This window comes from Centruroides vittatus, unplaced genomic scaffold (assembly GCF_030686945.1).
Source record: "Centruroides vittatus isolate TY-2023 unplaced genomic scaffold, ASM3068694v2 contig_680, whole genome shotgun sequence".
Lineage (NCBI taxonomy): Eukaryota > Metazoa > Arthropoda > Arachnida > Scorpiones > Buthidae > Centruroides > Centruroides vittatus.
The window spans coordinates 2,012,483-2,034,960 of record NW_027122427.1 but is presented as its reverse complement, the minus strand read 5'-3'; the positions used below and the strand labels follow the sequence as shown (position 1 = coordinate 2,034,960).

The following is a 22,478-nucleotide window of genomic DNA, read 5'->3' as shown; positions in this document are numbered from 1 at the left end:
AATTATTCAATGTTTTACTCATATAAAAAAATATGATCCTTAACAATTACAAGTATAATATGATACATCTTTAATATTTTTCTTATAACATTGATACTTGTAGTCATTCCAATTTCTCTCTTATTTCACCAACTACTGCTATTGCTTCAATTTCTACTTGAGCACCCTAAGACAACAAACGTATTCAAAATACATATGTATTTTTGAAAAATATCAACTAACAAATGTAATGTCAGATCATTTCAAATCAATGTTTTCCAATTGGTGGATTATAACCCCCAACAACAAATTGTATTGTACCATTTATTCTTTTCTAGCCCATAAAATATATTGGAGTGACCATTACATCACACTGAGATGGCTACGTCAGCAATGCCCATAGTGTTTTAAATAACTGTAACGTGACTGTGACAGATGACACTACCTGTGACTTTAGGTGGCATGAGTGGTCACTTATGAGGGAATGAACAGACCCAGGATGGAGAAGGGAGTCAAGGGACAGTACACTCCACTCCACTATGCATTTAACCAGCAAACAACAAATATTTATTTTCAAGAGGGAAAATAATTTACAAAGAAAATTTAAATAGGAGAGGGTCTTATGATGGAAGAATAGAGAGGAGAGTGTATTCAAGTGACAGTACGGGTTGATAAATACCTGGATCTGTAATGTCTGATGATCACTGTCTGGCTTGGACATCCTGGAGAGAGGAAGGAGAATCTCTCACTAAGTTATGACGAGTCTTGAATCCCAAAGTTCATAAGAGTAAAATCCACAACTGTTGTTGTCCAATTGATTGTTTGTTAGTTTGAAGCAGCCAAGGCCTGGTGGAAAGGGTGGGAAACTGGGAAAATCAGTGGTGAAGCCTGGCAAGGATGAGCGCACACTTCAAAACGGGCAGGCAAACTCTCTCATTTCTTTCCCCTCTATTTTTATTTGGGGTTATTCCCCTCTGCTATTCTGACCATATTTGCTATGGTCACATTGGTGGTGGTTCGTCCAATCCCCAATTTTTTTGTGACGCTTCCTTTGATGAATAGTTTTTAGTGGAATGTGTCACCCACGAAGGAAGTGTTATCAGTGGGAAAATCTTGCAAAGTTCCTCTGTGGAATTTGTTAAAATAAAATAATTCTCTCTCTTAATTTTTGAACAAAAATTAAATAAGATTAAGATTGTCAAAATTACAAGAAAATACTAGCCCAGGTTCTCACATTGGAAAACATTGCTTTAAATGTCTTTTCCCCTACACTTATAAACTAAATGAATAAAAATAATTATTATTTAAAACACACTGCAAAAAAATTAAATAGTAAAAGACAAATATCTCATTGAAAATGATTTTATCGAGTTTAAAAAAAAATAAGTATAAAATTTGGTTCCTATTTGGTTATGTCAAAATGAAGTGATTGATACAATGACTCAAGGCATCAATATACTGTAGGATATTTAGCTTCCTTGGTTTTGTTAAAATTTAATATAAATAATTCAAAAAATGTATCCATTTTCATCACATTCATTACATTAAAATCTGTTTTTTACGAAACTAACAAAAAACTTATCTGATATTTCAGTACTTTTGAGCTTTTTAGACTCATTATGAGGGACAATCAAACAGAAATTCTAAATTCTATCAACTCAGCAATTTCATTGACGGAATTTAGAATTTTCTATTTGATTGCACCTGATGATGAGTCTAAAAAGTTCAAAACTATTTTGGTAAAATATCAGACAAGTTTTTTTGTTAGTTTCGCCAATAAAGCAGTGTTTAACATCAATAAGTTGTAGATTTTTAAAGTTAATTTATAGCTTTGAATAACAATTCTAGAATTTTATCCATTGTCTGATGTATACATGCTATAGCACTAAAATGTAACTAAGCAACTGACACTAAATCCAAAGCAATAAACAGGAACTTTATTTTTAGTCACTATATATGTGTACCAGCAGTCATATTTTTATAAAAAGAACACTGGGTAGGTGCGTTGAGCAAAGTCAACAAATTTCTTAAAATTCTTCAGCCAACATCACAGAAACAGCAATTTTCATAGTTCATGGAGAGTGAATTTGTAATCACACATTTAGCATTTCCATCAGATATATTTGAACATATAAACTAGTTAAATAAAATATCACAGGAAATATATAAGACATTACCGAGCTTCTCTAAAAATGATATGTGATATGTTAGAGAAGGTATTTTGGAAGAACAGCTCTATTTATCTGCACCATGTTGGACATCAGCAGAATTTACAGTTAGAGATGATAGATCTCCAGGAATCACTGCAAAGGTCAGATCAAATAAGCCAAAAATTTCAAAGTGAGCTTAATAGCCACAGATTCTTTGAAGAATGGAAATTCATGTTCTCACTATGTTTGGTTTAACATATCTGTGCATAGGTGCTTTCTTGCATATAAATTATAACAAAAACAAGTACAGGAAGTGTCATATTGTACAATGCATCCAAATTACAATGTCATATAAGCCAATTTCACAGCAATGGTTAGAAAGAGGATTTTCAACTCTTATTAAATGCAAAAAAAAAAAAAAAAAAGATTGACTCATTAAATTAACAGCATAGCATATGATACTTTTCAGTATTGCAGTGGCGTAGCAAGGGGGTGTATCATGCACCAGGCACCACTCACAGAGGGGTGCCCAAATGGTCTCCAAGACAAATATATGTGTTTCTGGAGGGGAGGGCGTCAATAAGGCGCCTGGCGCCAGTTATGTTCACTATGCCACTGCAGTATTGTATACCTATGTAAAGATAGCAGCACAATCAACAACACTTTTCTCTTTTTTTTCCTCTCGATTAGTTTAATAGTTGAGAGTACTATACACGATCCAGACCAGTATTATGTCTGGCAGTTCCATATTAAGAACCTTGCTACAAATTAGTTGAATATAGGTGCATCATATACTTATCAATTTGTGCTTTGTCTGGCAATAGTTGAATATGTAGTTAGGTTAAGGTTAGCAATGATATAGTGATTAGGTTAGTGTTGTTTTATTTAAAAGCAATTGATATTTTCTATTAAATTGGATCATTTGCATGTCGATACAACTGCTGATCTAAACCTAACTGCACATTCGTTATAATCCTGCACTGCATTTGTATTATATAGTGAAGCATTCACCTGTCATATCTGACAGGCTGTTCCAAGATCCTACTTGATATTTCAAAATGCACAAAAAGGAAATAGTAAGTAATTTTTTAATTAATATTGGAGACAAAGTTCGCCCATGCAGGGACCATCATTTATTAATTCTGTGTTCCAGACAGACAATACAATCTCGGCGACCGACCTTCCTTTTTAGGCTACTAGCCGCCAAAACGCTAAAAAGTCCTTTTAAAAAACACAAAAATTTCCAATTAAAAAATATAAAATTTTTCTAAAAAAGGAACTGGTGATACGAACGTCTTCTCAATGACAATCTTGCCTTCTTGGGGTGTTTCGGCTTTTTTATCCACAACGAAGTAGCGCTGGAAAATGCAATTTGAAAAAGCTTCCCCCTGGCGACGATATTTTTCAATTATGATTAATTTTGTGTTTTTTAAAAAGACTTTTTAGCGTTTTGGCGGCCTAGTAGCCTAAAAAGGAAGGTCGGTCGCCGAGATTGTATTGTCTGTCTGGAACACAGAATTAATAAATGGTGGTCCCCGCATGGGCGAACTTTGTCTCCAATATTAATTAAAATTAAAATAACCATCGGACAAAAAAAATTAAAGTATTTTTTTCATATGCTACAACTCTGTAAGTGATAATGTTGCCCTATCTGCACTAAAGGTTACCTATTATGACCGAAACAACTGGGTGAGCAGAGATTTTTGTTACAATCCTGTATATGTGATACAATATTCTTATTCTATCCATTTCTATAATAATTATTATATACAATATTATTAAATACAATACGTCCAAATCCCTTTTGATATGAATTGCCAATATTTCAAAATAATCTAAGCAACTATAAATTATTAGAAAGAATTTATAGTTCAATATTGCCCAATTAGAAAATAGATATAAAAAGAAAGCATCAATATCATTTTCTTAAATTTTCAAAATTAAAAGTTAAAAATATATCATCTATCAAACGCAATTTCATTTGCAGTTTTTACTTTAAAAACTATTTTTATTATCATCGTTTGAATAATGAATTCACAAATTTTATTCATTATTTCATAATATAATCCTTGGCAAAATTTCAAACTGCTTTTATGACTTATAAAAAAATTACTATTTTTAAAGTAATAAAACCTATCAATAAAATATTCACCATTTAATCAGCATTGCACTTATTTGACTATGAAATCTCTTTCTTTTAGTATTATAAGAAATGGATTTAATAAATAAGGTAAAAACTCGTTAAAATTTATATTTTGAAGATCACGTGAATGAAATATAAATCGTACAAAACCTCCTCTAACCTTTTACGACTATTTGAAATGTTAAAGTGCCAATAACGAATGCACTTTTGCGTCAATGTACTTTTTTAAAGTAAATCGAATTTCATAAACTATCATGTAATTGTGTAAAAAAGTATATTATCATTAAATAAATCATTTCAATAACTTTTCAAATAGTTTAAAATTAAATAAATTTAACAAATTATTTTCACAGTATGACAGTAACCAAATATAACTTTTTATAGTGCATTTTTTTCGTCTTCATTTCTCAATTTACTCCTTTCAAAATTTATTTTAAAAAAGCATAAAATTCAATATTAAAACACTGTAATTTCATTTTTATTTCGTAATAAAATAGCCAAATATTTTAATTATTATTTACTTACAGCCGGTAAAGCGGCTACTTGATAGGCAGCACGCGCTGGAGAATTAGTAGGAAAATCTACAAAATAATAATTATTAATTTCTTCGAAAATTCAAAAGAGCTTATAATATAATTTATATTATTTTCTTTTGAATTAATTATTATTTAAAATTTATTATAAATATTTAAATGATTTCATCCGAAACTAAATTTACGCTACAGTCTCATTGAAATACAGTAGACCGTCAATTTAATAGATTAGATTTAACAGAAAAATTTGAAACTTTTTTATTCGCAAAAAGAACATGCTGAAAGGTCTTATTAATGTATATTTTTATAACATTCAATTTAATAGACTTTTGGTAATAGTGGATCCCAATTAGTCCGTTAAATCAATGGTCTACTATAGATTTTTTATAATTAATTTCAATAATGTTTTAATTTAAATTACTTTTTATTTTTCTTACAAAATATTCATACATAATGTGACCTTTATTTATAAATGTAAAAATTTTATATTTATAAATAAAGATCACATTTTATAACTAAATCTGAAATTTATACTCAAATACAGTGGGTGATCAATTAACGAACATAATCTGTTCTAAGACTTTGGTCGCTATCTGAATTGTTCATTACCCTATTATCGATTTACCATAGGCTTTTATGGAAATTTGATTAATTTGTTCTGGAGACCCCAAAAAATAAAAAAATAAAAACTTTCTTACTACGTTTATTTATATGTAATAATAAAAATACACATATACACAGTCTTGCATTTTTATTAGTCGTGTTTTTTCCATTCGTGGGGGTTAAAGAATCTGTCTAATGTTGATTGCTTTTCTCTCTTCAGGATTTTTCAGAAGTAATTAATAGCATTGTAATTGTAGAGATCCCTAAGTCTATTAACCTCAACCTGGTTTGAATGCCATTCTAAGACCGTCGTTCTGACATCCTCCCACTTCTTCAAAAATATGTTTAATAGCAGATATTGACATTAGTTCTCTTTTTCAGAAGAAAACATATCTCGCCGAGTTTCTTGATGTTCTTCATTCAAGAATTCTCGGCATTCTTGTCGTCAGATCAGTTTCAGGTTCCATTATGAGCTCTTCGATGTTCTTTATTTCTCAGATGTGATTTTTGTTACTCCTTAGGCTGCTTGAGTCTTCTTGATTATACTATATCTTTCTTAGATAAGATTGAACTGCGGCCTACTGTAGACCTGTTTGAGCCATACTGCCCAGTGACATTGGACATCTTCTGCCCACTCTCTACCTTTGCTATTATACTTTCACCTTTCGAAAATAAAAACTGATGAAAAACTTAACGAGTGCCCAGCCGACAGTCTCGTGAATACTATAAAAAAAATTGTTTCTGTCAGAAAAATAAACAGCTGGAATTACAAGGGAGAGTTTCAAAGTTTGGAAAAATACTATCCGACCGGGTTGAGCGTCGATGTCAATGTCTCCCGTGCTCCAAAAAGTTTCAAATTGTTGCCTGAAGACAAGGTAAGACCAATCGGTATTCATTGTTTTACGTCGCTTCTTCTTGTGTTTGTTCTGTGAGGTGTTTGTTGTCAGAACATAAAAATCTTTCGCTAAAGTGTTCGTTATCCAAACTGTTTGTTAAACGATGACCCACTGTATTACACAAATATTAGGTGGTTATAATTAAATTTTATTTAACGCTGTCTGGAGAGAGATTGAATAATCTGACTACTATGAAGACTGTGGAAGACGTTCTTCAAGAATGCAAAATTTTGAGAAAATACACAGTATGAAAAATGTATTTTAAATGCATAATTTATACTAAGTTGAAAGAATATACAAGACGAGTAAGCAAATAACTTTTTCTCAAAAAGAATTTATCAATACTATCATTTTGTAGTATATTCTGTTTTACCATATTTTCATGGAATGACTAGCATGCCGCATCAAAACTGCGACTAAAATATAAAATTAATCATATCTAAAAGAAATTAGTTGTTAATTAAACATTAAAGAAAACATTCTTCCAAGTACAATAAAATAATAACATTGTAATTTGACTGACTTAAAATCAGGAAGAGTTTTCATTTACAAGAAAATAAAACAATTAATGACTTATTGACATTAGTAGTTAGTCAGTGTGGGCTACACTGACCATAAAAATAACACCCTCCTCTCAAATTTCACACAAAACCAATGTTAATTGGTATAAGCCCAGATAATTTACATCACTTTTCTTAAATTTAATATGTTTATTTTTGCATTTTTCAATCAAATAACAATACAATACACATTAAAAAAAGCACTTTCAGAATTCCACGAGTATTTTATATCATTACAAAGAAGACAAAATGAAGAAATTAAATGTATAATCATAGTTTTTGATGTAGTGCCAACAGTTTCACACTTTTAAAATAAAAACACATTCATTTTTACATGACATAATTCATTCAATTTCTTTTAATGTGTCCTCTAGAGAGGGATGTATAACCTCACTTAAACTGGCATGTCAGCATTCCCGGGATCAACTAGCATGCCAGCTTTTACCATATGGAAATATCTGATTTCGTGGTCACCCCTGGATAGACTGGCATGCCAGTCATTCTATGAAAATATGGAACTAAAATCCAAACACGTCTTCCAAATACCACTGCAATTCATTGAAGAAATTTCATTCTACACAGTGCTAAATGCAATAAACACTGAATGGATGTAAAAACATATAAGAATGTGCATGTTTTTGAATAGTTTGACAGATTTCAGAAAATTTATTGTAAAAGTTATCAACATTATTCTGAATTTTAGTCCTTTGATAGCAAGGGATTTCAATGAATGAGTTGACAAAGAATTTTTATTTAGTTAGTAAAATAGTAAATAAGAAATATGTAAGACACTGAATAATTTAATTTTAAAGAACAACTATTACATTCAAATTTTAAGTGACTGCTTAAAAGAATTTGTGAAAGCTGCACTCCTACATCTCGCCAGCTCTCCTCTCTCAAGAGGGAACATTTATGAATTGATAGGAAAACTTCAGGTGAGAGAGAGAGAAGGTTTGGAGACCAGATGTAGTTTTAACTAGTTGATTGCCGTCTTTTGAAATCTGAGGATGTGTTCCATCTTCTGTACAATATTCCTTTTTGTTTTAAAATAAGGTTGTAGTGATAGGTAAAACAAAGTGTACTCATCAACTTCTTTCTACTATTACGCACTGTAATAACTTTCCAATAAGATTTCAATGCTACAATCGGGAATCTGAACTTCAAACACTATGGCTTCACTTTGATGCTATTATTCATAAGCAAGGTGTTATAAATTTTGAATTTATTATGTTTTAGCCTATTTTATACATTAAAATTATTTTATATTTATTAAAGTTTAATTAACTATTAAATAAAACATTGGAGGTCCAAATGTTTGCCAGAGCATGCGGTCTACAATATCTACTATGATCTACTTGTGGTAAAACATAAAGAACACATGGTTTAGTGCTTTGTTAAATATCTAATCAAATTACTTTCTTTGTTTTTAAAACAAGTGATTCTCCAAGTCTTTCTTCACATTAAGTTGCTAGCCTGAAAGAACTGTAAAGAATTTTGGACAAGCCATTAGCAAAGCTAATCAGCATAAGTTCTTTAAAACTGCATTGAATTCAGCCAGTATTTTTCAGAAAATAGAAATTACACATGATGATGATAAAAGGGATATATCTATCAGAAATATTATTTTTAAAGATGTTTTCTGATGCATGCTAAATTTTTCTTTAATAAAATATTGTACTTAGTACTTGATTGCTTGCTATTCTCTCTTTTGATTGTATGTTCTTTGGAATTAAGCACAAATTTTCTATGGAGAACTTATCATACGGGAACACTTTTTTCGACGAAAATAGTAAATTTTATTTTCTAATTTTTATTAAAGGAAAAGCATTTTGGGCTGTATGTTTCTATTCAGTCCTTATTACATATAATGATAAAACTAATATAACTAATGTAATGATAAATGGAATAACTAAGTGTTAAAAACGTACGGTAAAAAGTAATTTTATAGTAAAACTATAAAATTAAAAAATAAACATTGTTAAAAATATGAAAAAAAATTGACAAATAAAAGGAGTAAAAACATAAAAACTGGCTAAAACAAGGTAATAAATACTTCAGTTTTCCAGTTTTCCAGTAGGTATTCCAGTTGTCAACATTAGTTATATTACAGTTGTATCATGTTATAGTTGAGATGGGTTGATAATAACAATAATAAGTGCAGAGCCCAAATGGTTAGGAGTTGAAAGTTGAAATTTGATCCCCTTCTTGGTGTACATCACGAGAATGTACACTAAGAAGGGATTTTTCGAAATTCCCCCCCCCCCGTGGGGAGAGAAGGAGAATTAAGAATTACTTTGAAGAACTTGGCTTCTACTGTACTATTTTAGATGCGGTTTTTTGTATTTTTTGCAGGAAATCGAACATATTTTTAGACCCACCTAAAAATCTTCTAATAGTCTCGGAAGAGGGAAGGGACTTAATCTTGCACCCGGTAAAAATGAGTAAGATCGGATATAATCTAATAATCTTAATCTTTGCTATCGTTGCTTCTTGCCTGAGCAATGCCGGGCTCATCTGCTAGTTATATATAATATGGACTGAAGAGGGGCATATAGCTAGAAATACATTTCCTTTAATAAAAATTAGAAAATAAACTTGTACTTTGTAGTTATTTCATTTACTTTTACTTTACTAAGCATCATATAATCTGTCATTCTTGATGAGCATATTTACTAGTGCAGTATTAAAAAAACTCATTTATTTTTGTTTGTGTGCAGTTTTTAAAGTTTTCCTTTCAAGAAACATTTAGCATTCATTTAACAAATTGAATTGTCTTTCTCCAACCTCCCTTGACATTTCAGGCCTGCCTTATTGTCTGGAATGTTGTAAATACTTCACTAGCTGATGGTTTGCTAACAAGTCTATTGTCATCATATATTTCTTTATTCAACATACTGTACTCTTCCACTGGTAAATTGTGAGTTTGAATATCACTGTCTGCATTCATGTAGTCCATTATTTTTAATTTCCTTCATAATGATGGCTTTTCTGAAGTAATTCTTGATAGTGGATGGAGAAACATTATGTTTCTTGACCTTGTGAATTTTATATACACAATCTCAGAGCAGAATTAAACCTTTCAGAGACTGAATCTCTTCTAAGTTTCCAAATTTTCATTAAAATGTATTTTCAATAATAAAGTTTAATGTTCTTTATTATTCCTTGATCCATCAGTTTCAGTTTTGAAGTTATGTTTAGAGGGGGAAAAGTTGTACTGTACATTTTGCTGTTTAGTTTGTAACAACTTAAGCTAAATAATTATCAATAAAAGGAAATTTCTACTTACTGTTACATTTTATTAAGATAAATAGCAAAACAAAAAAACAATAAGCTGCATTGCACTTACAATCCTTATAAATATCATTCACTTTTGAAAAATCATCCATATTCTTCAATAAGACAGTGCATTTTACCACTGAAAAAATTATTTAGAAATACATTAATAATAAAAATACATAAATAATAATCATAATTTATTCATAAAAACATAATAATAAAACTAAAAACTAATAAATAATAATGTATAAACAGAAAACACTACATAAAGCAACTTAAGTTGTTCTTACTTTATTACTGAAAGAAGAAAATAACAACAACAAAATACTCTATCTTACATGCTGTTATTTTGGTATCATGTCTTTTAATTCATTGAATTAAATTAGAACAAAATTCATCACAAGATAATTAGTTTTTATTTGCCAAATAGTTTTAAATCTATTGTTAGCTTAACCTAATTAGTAAAACATGCATTCATTGTAATTATACACAACACTGTTTATATGAAATTCATTATTTATTACAAAATCAATTATTTTTTATCATTAATTTTGCTGCGATGCATCCTCTATTATGTAGAACTAAATACAGTAAGACCCTGCTTAATGCGGAGATGCATTCCTAGACGACGAAGCGCTAAATGAAACAGCATTGAATGAAGTCATTTTAACATAGAGTAAATAGGGATAGGGGAAGACACAACCAAAAATAAACATATTTTACTTTAATTTTAAGTTATTTTTATATTAATTTGTATAATAATATATGTAAATAACACATAAACATATGCACACAGAAATCTAAAATTCATTTTTGTGACAAAGATTCTGGCTTTTCTGAAATTCTTGTTTCTTGCGATAAAGTCATTTAATTTCATTTGTCGCCTTTTTTCTTTCCTTAAGCAAATGTCAGTATCAGAAGATCGCATCCAAAACGCCTCATTTTGCTTTTGCACTCCTTTCAAAATTTGATCGTTCGTTACAATTTGATCAACGATTTCGGTTATTGCTGTATTGAGCTCTTCTCGTCGAGAATTCTTGGATACTTTCAGCCATAACTTCTTCCATACTTCATTCATGCATTTATCAGTTAATTCTTGCCAAGCCAAATCGATATTGCCCATGGCATCCATGATGCTATATTTTTTCCAAAATTGCACAAAACAAACATAGATTTAAGAAAGTTCAGCGCTACGATGAATTACCACCTTTCACTGATTGGTTTGTTTTCGTAAATAATCGTATTATATACGAATCAATGAAATGCTGAAATCATTTGAATTGGCGTAAATTTTGAGCTTTTTTTTAGGCTTCGAGCAGACTGTATGATATCGAATCAGTGTTAAATGAGGCAGCATTAAGTGGAGTCTTACTGTATATACATAAAACGATGAAGTGTAAATTTCTTAATGATTTTTAATAAACCTTAAAAAATAAAAAGCACCATAATTTTAAACATGGTGATGAATACGCGACAGAAAATGTCAACAGTCATCCCAACGGAACGGGACACATTCCACTGAGATGACTATTGAAAATAAGATAATTACCAGTATTCAGTTTAAAAGTTGCCATCTCAAGCATTAAACTATTGCTTTTTCTGTTTCATTTCTATTAACAAATCTTTATAAATGTACATAAACAACCAAGCACAAATATACTATGATAATCATACTTAGGTTTACCGTAATATTTTTTTTCTCAAACCGGGACAATTTTGAGAAAATACTTGCAACAGAAAATTAAGCCTACTAGGCAAGTACCTATGATTGAAAAGGTTAAATAAACTAGTTGTTAACAAAATCAATGAGTTAAAAGCAATTTTTAATAACTGAACTAAACATATCTTATTATTAAGAAGTTATTAATATTTATCACTAGTGTGAACTTTTTTAAAAATTCTTTAAATCAGTGCATTTAAAATATGGCAATACATTTGAGGAAGTTCCTATTGCTTGCCTTATGTTTTGCACATTTCAAGTGATTTTTAATGTTTGAATGCCCACCACGAGTTACTGAAAATTCTGAAAAGCACTGAAAAGTTCATATTTCAATTCGTCAATACAATCACAGACTTTTTTCAATCATCAGTAAACACACGGTTTCTTTTTGGCATTTTAGAGATTAAATGAATTTAATATACTGTACAAAATAATCGCAAATGCTAACCAGCAATTTGAACTCAACTAAGATATGACATGAGCAGCAATAATGTGGCCAGTGTAAGTTTCAGTCTTGCCAACTCTAATTGAAACAAAATATCTAAAAAAATGAAATAAAAATATCTGGATCTCATAGGCTACGTGCTATTATAAATTCTGTGAAAAAATATCTGAATGACAAAATAAAAGATCTAAATTCATTATGCCATATGCTATAAATTTTGGAGGAAAACATCTAGACAACATTAAAAGTACTTACATCTAGATACAAAATATTTAGATTGGCAACAGTGAGTGTAACAGAGGGGTAATTGCCAAATTGCCACTTTACTCAAGGCTGCACTATTTTTACTTTTCGTCAAACCAGGACAATCCTGGTCAAAACGAGACGTCTGGTAAGGCTAATTATACTAAACTTTGGATTATTCAAATTATAGTTTGGCTAAGTATTAATAATATAAAATAATTTTTCTAAAGATAGACAGTTAGACTGCTATCTTATGCTAACATTAATTAACAATTACAATAATTTTATTTAATTATTAAATTTAATTCAGAATAATAATTAACAAACTTAAAACTAAAAATGACATTAAGCAAAAAACATTATTTTTTAAATTCTAATGTAAAAATCCATTTTACATTTAACATTAGCGAGGTCGAGGCCGAAGTTTTAAAAGCGAAAATGTGTACGTCGGACATTCGGCACCGCTTTCTTGTAAGCTTAGAAGTTTGACAATGGTGTTTGGAATGACGAGGATGATTCCATTGACTTTCCAAACACCATTGTCAAACTTCTAGGCTTACAGGAAAGCAGCGCCGAATGTCCGACGTACACGTTTTTGCGTTTAAAACTTTGGCCTCAACCTTGCTATTAATAAAATTTAAAATATTAAATATCTTTCAATCCATGTGTACATTAACAAATAATAATTTCGTACAGTAGCAGTGTGTTGTCTTTGTTAATGTAATGTGTATTTAAAGATGCCTTGTGTGTATGTGTGTATCGTACAGTACTTAGCCTTAACAGGAAAGTGTCTACCGAGAAATCTCTTTAAAATACTGAGAAATCCATCCCTGTACTCACTGGTTATGCCCCTAATTTGATAGCAGATGTTTATAAACTTTCCCAATTATGTAAATTAAGTGTAAAATTAAATAAATACAATTTATCATTTTTATTTTATGACTAATTTCCTTTGTCCAATAGTAATAATAAAATAAACTTGAAAAAATTTAATAGAAAATAATTATATTATTGATATTATATTACGGACCTGAAATTATGGAACATGCACAATTCATAAGTTTTGTATTCAAACACTAAAATTTTTGCATTCAAAATAACCACTTCAAATCTGAAAACTTTGAATACAAAACTGAAGAAGCTAATATATAACTGGTGAAAGTATTTTTTATTTTTTAAAGTTTAAACTTTTCAAGAAACTTACAATACTTTGAATCTGCATTTATCATTGATATTTCAATGTGTGTAAATACTCAACCAGTTGAATTAAAATAACATTTATAGAATTACAAGCCAACCAATTCTGTATGTCATCGGGCTAGGTAACGGCTATAATACTAATAAATCATGAAACAATTTGATACTAGAGAGAGGCGTTAGGCACCCGATGACAAATAGCATTGGTTGGCTTGTAGTTTTATAATGTATCGGGTTTTAGTGATGTTGTTTGTTAATATTTATAGAAATTATATTTAAAAAATACACTTACCATTCTTACAAGAAAGACCTGCAGCTTCAAGTATTTTGCTTAAATTTTGAAGAGCCTAAAATTTAATAGAAAGTTTAATTAAAATCAAAATAATCAATGGATAAACAGTAATTGCACACAATATTCTTCAAGCAATAATATCACAATTTACAGATAAATATTTAGACTTCATTTGTATGGAAAGAGGAGTTTAAATAATATAATAAAAATGATCAAATTTCATAAATTTTTACACAATATAAGAATCATTAATTTTATTTAAATCATTAGTTTTAAACTATAATTTACTATCAGACATTATGTTATATGTTCTATGTTTTAACATATTAAATTCTGAAAATGCAATAATTATAAAGTCAATATTAATTAATTACTGTAATTAATGTGTGTACATAAATTTAAAATCTTTTATTTAATAATTTTTAAAATGGAAATATCAAAATACACCAAAGCATTGTGAAACTAACCCAAGTAATTGCATATTATAGGGAATTTATAATTCATACAGAAATTTGGAGCACAACTAAAACTGATTTAAATTATTATTTTAATAAACAAATAGATATCTTTTATTTAATTTAATAATGATTATTTTGATATAAACATAGATAATATTAAATGCAGCTTTAATATTTTTATACAATATTTAAAAATTTACAAATGCAGATATCTTAAATGATTAGTAATTACAGGTACTCCTCACTTTACGACCAAGTTCCGTTCCGACGACTGCGTCGTTAAGCAAGTTGGTCAATAAGCGAGGAACTTGCACCGGGAATATAGGATCGTTGTAAAATTATCCAAATTATGCAACAAACTTCAAATTTATTCATAAAAAGACTATTATAGTATGCTATTAGCCTATTATAGTACGTGCAAGCCTATTATAGTACACTTAGTGCACATGTCACCATTTGCCACAGACCGACACTCGAGCTGAGAAAGGGGATTCCTCGAATTGCAAGTTGAAACTCGATTGGTCGTAAGTGCAAGTGGTCATTAAGCAGATAGGTCATAAAGTGAGGAGTATTTGTATTTGTCACTAAATCTGCATGTCACAAAGTGTTATTTTATTTTACGAAAAAAACACAATTACATAAATATAATTTTAAAAATTAAACTGATTCTTAAAGACTTAAAATGAATAGTTAATAAAAAAATTAAGAAAACAAACTTTAAAAAAATGTCTAGAACGAAATCATGGACAAATACAAATAACTAATTTAACTTTACACTGGGAGACATTAATACACAGTCTATGTTTTTTTTCCTCTAGTGTAATTTAAAATTTCAATAAAGTTAGTTTGCTATATGACTCAAAAATTTGAAAAGTAAATTCATCCAATGAATTCCAATTTAATTTAATAATATACAATAAAACTTATTTGAATCTTATTTGATCAGTCAATTTTTCAAATTATTATTTTTACACGTTGAAAACACGTTTTAACTAGTTGAAACTAGTTTTTACTGGACGTCATTGTTATAACCCATTTTGTCTAGTTAAAACTAGAATTTACTGCTGTACATGTTTTGATTTTAGATAAAACTAAAATCAAACATTAACTTTTTAACTTTTAACATTAGTTAAAACTAATTTTAGCTACATAAATATGTTTGGGGGAAATAAATAAAGTGATGATTGGGATTAAAACATTTGTATTATTTAATAAGATATTTATTGAAGATATTGGTCACACATCTATGTTATTAACATTAATTAACCCTTTGTTCCCGAAGGCACCGATCGATCGGTACCCTGGCTTTTTAAGCAAAACTTCGAGGGTACCGATTCATCGTTACTTTGGTAAATATCGATTTTAGTAAAATTTATTAACAACAGATATAATCTCGTTCGATACGAAGTGAATAAAGCATAATAATTCATTATATTAGTTGATAGCAGTATAAAATTTTGATTTCAAACAAATGTTTGATATAATGTGTGATAATTTCACAACGAATAAACGTACATGCATAAGTGTTATATCGAATTGTACAAAACAATATTCTAGGTCTTTCTGGCTCAGTGCTAGAAAACAAATATGTAACTAGACAATGTTAATTTTCACAAAATGTTACAAATTATCAAGTTTGTGTGTCAGTTCTGATATATATTATTTTTTTTCCTATAAATTTTTCTAATAAAATGCATTGAAAAATATCGTATTTAAAACTAAAGATATTAATAAATGTAAGTGATTTTTTCATATAGATATAATGATAATTTGATTTTTGGTGAACTTTTAAAATAATATCGCCTGACTGACCTATATTGCCTTAGGAGGGATCGCAAAATAAATGTAAACAAGATGTCGGGGGAAAAGGGTTAAAGCGATACAAAATTCATCATACACTATAGGAACGTGTTAGCTGAATGACCTTGGTCGAAACAGTTTTTACTAAGCCATTTTGTTAAAACCTGTTTTGTCTAGTTAAAACTAGTTTTAAATCAAATTCATTTTTGACTAATGACATCCAGTAAAAACTAGTTTCAACTAGTTAAAACGAGTTTTTACTGTAACATATATATATATCACGAACAATTACACAAATTCAGTACTATAGAATATATTATACTTTTATTAATAAAATATTTTATAAATAGAACAAAGCATCATATAGTGAAAAGTATATAATTTGAACAAATGTTTGATTCATTTAATGAATCATCTTGAGCTTACATGTCAAAGAAATTCAAAATAGAATATGATAAAGTTTATTAGGGTGTTTAGTTCTACTTATAAATTATATCAATAAGCATTTTTCTTGGTTTGTTTTAAAATAAATTACAAAAAATTCATGATTACAAATTAAATTCATTTTTAAATTAATATTTAAATAACTTTCAGCAAAAAGTTTATATGATTTACAATACTTTCCTAATTTTAGTGCTCTATAATAGCAAATTTATTTATAAATAATTTAAAATCTAGTAGATATAAATTTGTATTAAGATAATATTTAACTTCAAGAAAAATATAAATGAAATCAAATATTCTCAACTTATGTAAAATTTACTCAAAAATATGTCCCAAATCATAAATAAGTACTATAAAATATTCTATATTTAGCCAAGAAAAATATTATGTTGTTCTCTTATAAGTTTATAAGAATTTGAATTGATATATAAACAAGCACAAGATTATTTTTATATATATATTATATTAAATATGAAAAATTTGCAATTAAATTTTATGTACAGTTCTCTACAAAACATTTAAAAAGTTGTCAAAACAATTAAAGATTGTAAACTCTTCTATTGTACACATCTACTAAAGATATAAACAAAAACATATATATATATATACACACATTACATGCTAAAAAATTTACAGTAAAAATTTAGGTAATATTTATTTCTGTTCTGATAAAACCTCTCATTTAAATTTATTCAACAGTCACATACCTATTGTCTGTCTACATCAAAACACATTTTTGTCTTCGATATTTGTTTCTTCAATGAGAATGCAATTGTTTAGTCTTTGGATATTAAATGTTTATTAAAAAGCTATTATTGTATTGTCTAACTTTCTGTTTTATTTATAATACTTCTATTTATATTCTAAAATATTTAAGAAATATACTTGTTTAGTTTCTGTAGTTACTCCTCCATTAACAAGTTTTCCAGTAGATGGATCTAATCCAATTTGGCCAGATATATACATTGTACGATCAGCAATTACTGCTTGGCTGAAAAAATTAACAAAAAATTTATCTGAAGGTATTAAAACTTTCATGCATTAATAACATTTAACATTTAATAAGATTTAAAGTTGAATATATTAAAAAAAAATCAATAATTAAAATACTTGATTACTTTCAATTAGTGATTCTCAAACTTTTTCAAGCCACAGTCTCCTTGGTTCCATAAAGTTATACCCAATGTCCTCTAACCCATTTTTCCTTGTTTGAGAGAGGCTTGGAAATATTCTCAGGAAAGCTTTTCTATGAAAATGACACTTTGTGTCCTTACCATTCAATGTTATCTGCACCTGGAAACCATTAAACTCAATGTTTTTTACCTGTTTTCATGAATGAAAGGAAAAGGTTGTCAGTGACTCCAACCTTTGCCTATGATCACTGTTCAGTACTCTGCCTCCAGTGCCCCACCACCTACTTGCTTCTTTTTGTCCCTCTAGCTTTACTCACCACTCACAGGGAGGCAGTAACACCCATTTTGGGAACCACTGCTTTAAATAACTTAATGTGAGTGTTGAATGTATATGGTTTCTTAATTAATTTCACTGATACAATAATTCTTATTAATGTTAGATGAAGAAATTTTATGGAAAAGTAGAAAGGGAAGTAATAAACAAAATGTATGTAAAATGAAATATAAATTTTCATTAAATATTTGCATTCTCTTTTTACTGAATTTATTAGTAAGTTTTTTTGTTGATGAACAAAAATTTTATGAATATTGTACACATTTGAAATAAATTTTAATTGTTGAATCCAAATTAATCAAAGAAGATTTTAAATTAAAATTCATGTTATCTATATCACTATTATCTTAAATTTTTATTAAACTATCAACAAAATTGATAAAAATGGTATTTAACAATCTAGATCATTTTCATAGATTGAAACAATCTATCTTGCATTATTACATTATTACTTCTTAAACATTTTCATAAGTAACATTACACTAAAAAATATCAATAAAGTTTAACAATTAGTGAACCAATATTAAAAATTAATCAAAATTCAAAATGAAAACATAGATAATAAAGACTTAGATGGATGGCATCATAAGTAACTAAGCTTTTGAATTTAATAAATACACCCATCTCTTAAAGCATTTGAATGATGATATGACAGATTAGTGACCAACATCCAAGAATTAGGATAGAAGTCATTATTACAATTCTATCTTTATTCCTTATGAACTTTCTCCAATTGAAAGGAAACATTATGCAAAAGATAAAAGCTAATAATAAATTTACACATTGGATTTTATTAATAGAATTGGTTCAGCAATGCCTATTTATTGTATTTAGATCTATCTGAAATAATAAATACCGTATTTTACGGACTATAAGAGGTACTTTTTTCTTCGAAAAATTGCCTCCAAAATTCAGGTGCATCTTATAGTCCGTAAAATACGGTAATTCAATTGAAAAGAACAATGACAAAAAGTTGTAGTGACTTGGATATATCAAAAGACATCTAGTCTATTGGTGGAGTAATGAATTGAGGACTTTACAAAACAAACATACTGATGGAACCAACATAATATTAATAAAAACATGACAAATCAGCTCAATTCTCAGACAACCTTCTTATCAGTTATACAGTTATCTTGATCTTATCAACTAATTACATAGGTAATTCTAAGTCAGTTACTAATACTACTACTACAATGCAATTATTCCTAATATATATACAATTATTTACAAGTTGGTAAACCAGGTTGTTGCATCTTCTTAGAACAATCACTTAGCTGAATCAGATACTCTTCTTTAGTCAACACGTGGTTCAATGAACAAAAAAATAAAAATCAGAATTGATGAAATAAATGTATGAATGAGTAAACCTGGTTCTTAAGTATACTCTTACACAAGTTACTCTACAGTAGGAATAAAAATCCTACTCTATGGGTTTGGATTGTCCTTTGCACACAGCAGTCCAATCTCCTATCATTGCTGTTCCATCCTTACCCTAACCCTCTCTCCCTTTTCAGTCCAGGTGGGAGCTCGAGAGTCCAATCCCATCTGAAGAATCCAAAGAAAAAGGTGCTCTGCCATGTGGGACAGGCACTTTTATAACTTCCACCATCTGGGAACTTCTCCACTCGTGATCCTTTCTTGACCAATCCACAATCACAACTGCCGTGACCCCAAGAGGTGATACAGAATGCACGACATTATGTTACTTGTAATAATAAAAACCTGATACAACATTCTTTAATAAACAGAACATGATTAATACAATTAAATAACCATAGTAGCAGAGCACTACAAAGTTCACATAAAATTTTTTATTCTTTCTGCCTGGTGGGCACTAAGAGGATATTTTTTCTATACTCACTATATGGAAACTAGGCCCACAATGGAGTAATCAGATGATAAGAGACTAGGCCCAACGTATTTAGAATTGCCTGGGATTGTTCACCCAGATTTGATCCAGTTCTCCAGAATGATAATTATCTCCTTAACTGCCCCAGTCATCTGATGACATAAAATTATTAGAAAGATAGAAATATGTTGGATAATGATTATAATAAACTGGAGCTAATATAAATAAATTCTAACCAAAAACCAGACAAGTAGTCTACATTGGAATCACATTAACTCCATTCTATAGAAATTTTAGTTTTATATTACTACTGTTTAATATATGATAGCAGCAATAGCAGAAAGCTTATTCTTACTATTATTACAGAGTAATGAAGTTAATCCTGTTACTTGTAAGCTATAGCTTTGTTTAAATATTTATTAAAATTTTGGTGTTTTATATAACTTTAGGATGTTGTATAGATTACTCCTGCTGGAATTTCGGGACTTTGAGTATATATCTGAACTGAGGGGACCGAGACAAGTTCAATGGTAGGACTTGGACCAGCTTTTGGACCAGAGACGAAAAGTAACAAAGTTATCATACTTACGATTTCTTGCCTTTCACAATGTATTCTATCCTATTTTAGTGTTTTTCACTAGGTGGCACTTTCTAATTCTTTATACACATTGTCCCTATTAAAACAGTATTTTATTATCTCATCATGTTTATTGATAATCAAACTTTAACAACTTACGTTGCGATCGGGAGTCGCGTCGCTCTCTCCACTAAGTCTATTGCGTGTTTAACAGGAAGTCCGGCAAGCCGGCCATATATTCTAAAGACACATCAGCAAAGACTAAAGAAAACTGCCCTTGTAAAAGGCCAAGAAACCAGATTGTACACTCACATTCAACAGAGACAGATGTCGATCCACGGACACACTGATCATCTGCATTTGGAGTTCTTTTCGCATGCCCCATGCTCCTCAACCTCGAGGTAAGTTCTTTTCGCACCGACTTGTCACTTTGCACCGCTCTTAAGTTCTCAACCTGAGTTAAGTTCTTTTCGCATGCCCCCATGCTCCTCGACCTCGGGGCCTACGGCCCTCAGCCACCGACATGTTCGCTATCGCTCGCGGTCAGCTAGTACTACGCGCCACTTTTGCGGCTTGTCTGAAAACCTAACCTACCCCTCCGGGAGGTGACCGTCACTAGTTAGGCTAATAGAAAACCTTTTATTTCGGTTCAATCGATGTTCAAGGCTGCAAGCCCACGCACGGTTGGATTAAATACATTACCACATAAAACGCTAAAATGATGTAGAATGCATTGCAAAAAGCAAGAAATAGTAAATACGATAACTGTTATTTTTCCTCTCCGGTCCAAAAGTAGTGTACCGTCGAACTTGTCTCGGTCCCCTCAGTTCAGATATATACTCAAAGTCTCGAAATTCCACCGGAAGTAATCTATACAACAGCCTAACTCGATAATAAATTTAATATATTGTAATGTAGTGATAAAATATCGTTTTCCAATAAAAAAAAATACCAACCTGTATGGTCCAATGGGTTTAGGAGCTAAAGGTGTATTTACAATTTCTTTTACAATTGTAGCCATTACAGATCTGATCATTCTAAAATAAAAATAAACGAAATGTAAAACATATATACCGTACTTATAAATAAATAACACGTAAAATATTATTATAATAAATCATGATATTATATTTATTATAATTTAAATAAAATTAAATTATACTATTTTACTCACAGTTCTAAATCTTCTGTCCTCTGTCCAAATCGCAATCTGTGATTAGATGAAATTCGTGCGAGGGAAATTGTATTTATTTATCTTAAGGTCGAACGTTGGGCAATGTTCTGCTATTCATCACGTGGGCTTTGACATCTGGTCGAACCAGTGGCGTCCTCTGGTAGTTATAATATTTTATATGAAACGTGCAATGCCAAAAAACAAACTTTTCGGGAGAGGTAAAAAAACGCTCTTTCTAGTGAATGAATACATTTTAATTTTACAATAAAATGGTAAAAAAACTCACTATGTTACAAATTCTCTGGAATGTCAAAATGATGTAAATATAAGCAGCGTCATAACTAGTCTTTTATGCGCCCGGTGCGAGCTTCTGTAACTACGCCCCAGAACTACGATATAAAACTTGGTCCAGGTCATTTCTACGCCCCCCAGGGTCTGCACCCTGTGCCTGGGCACCGCTGGCACCGCCCTAGTTACGGCACTGAATATAAGCAGTAACGTTTTAAGCGCCAAAAGTCATGTGACTTGACCTTTGGATTTTTTGGCTTCATATAAATTCAACTTCAAAATACAGCCAGGTCTAGTGCTAATATCGCCACAATGTTTTTTGCAGCAGAAAACATTGCGTTTGGGATTCAATTCTTCATAAAGAAAAATGGCATTTGTGTG

General features: G+C 29.8%; 1 protein-coding gene across 1 annotated transcript; it reads right to left on the bottom strand.

Moving 5' to 3' along the window:
* UK114 lies at window positions 1-21,967 on the bottom strand. Its single transcript, XM_067276148.1, has 7 exons — window positions 21,810-21,967; window positions 21,592-21,672; window positions 17,625-17,730; window positions 14,038-14,092; window positions 10,211-10,279; window positions 4,798-4,853; window positions 1-166 (listed from the first exon to the last, which is right to left on the bottom strand). Exons 2-7 carry the CDS (start codon window positions 21,669-21,671, stop codon window positions 104-106), a joined length of 429 nt encoding a protein of 142 aa, XP_067132249.1. The 5' UTR covers window position 21,672; window positions 21,810-21,967; the 3' UTR covers window positions 1-103.
* Between the last annotated feature and the right edge of the window lie 511 nt (window positions 21,968-22,478).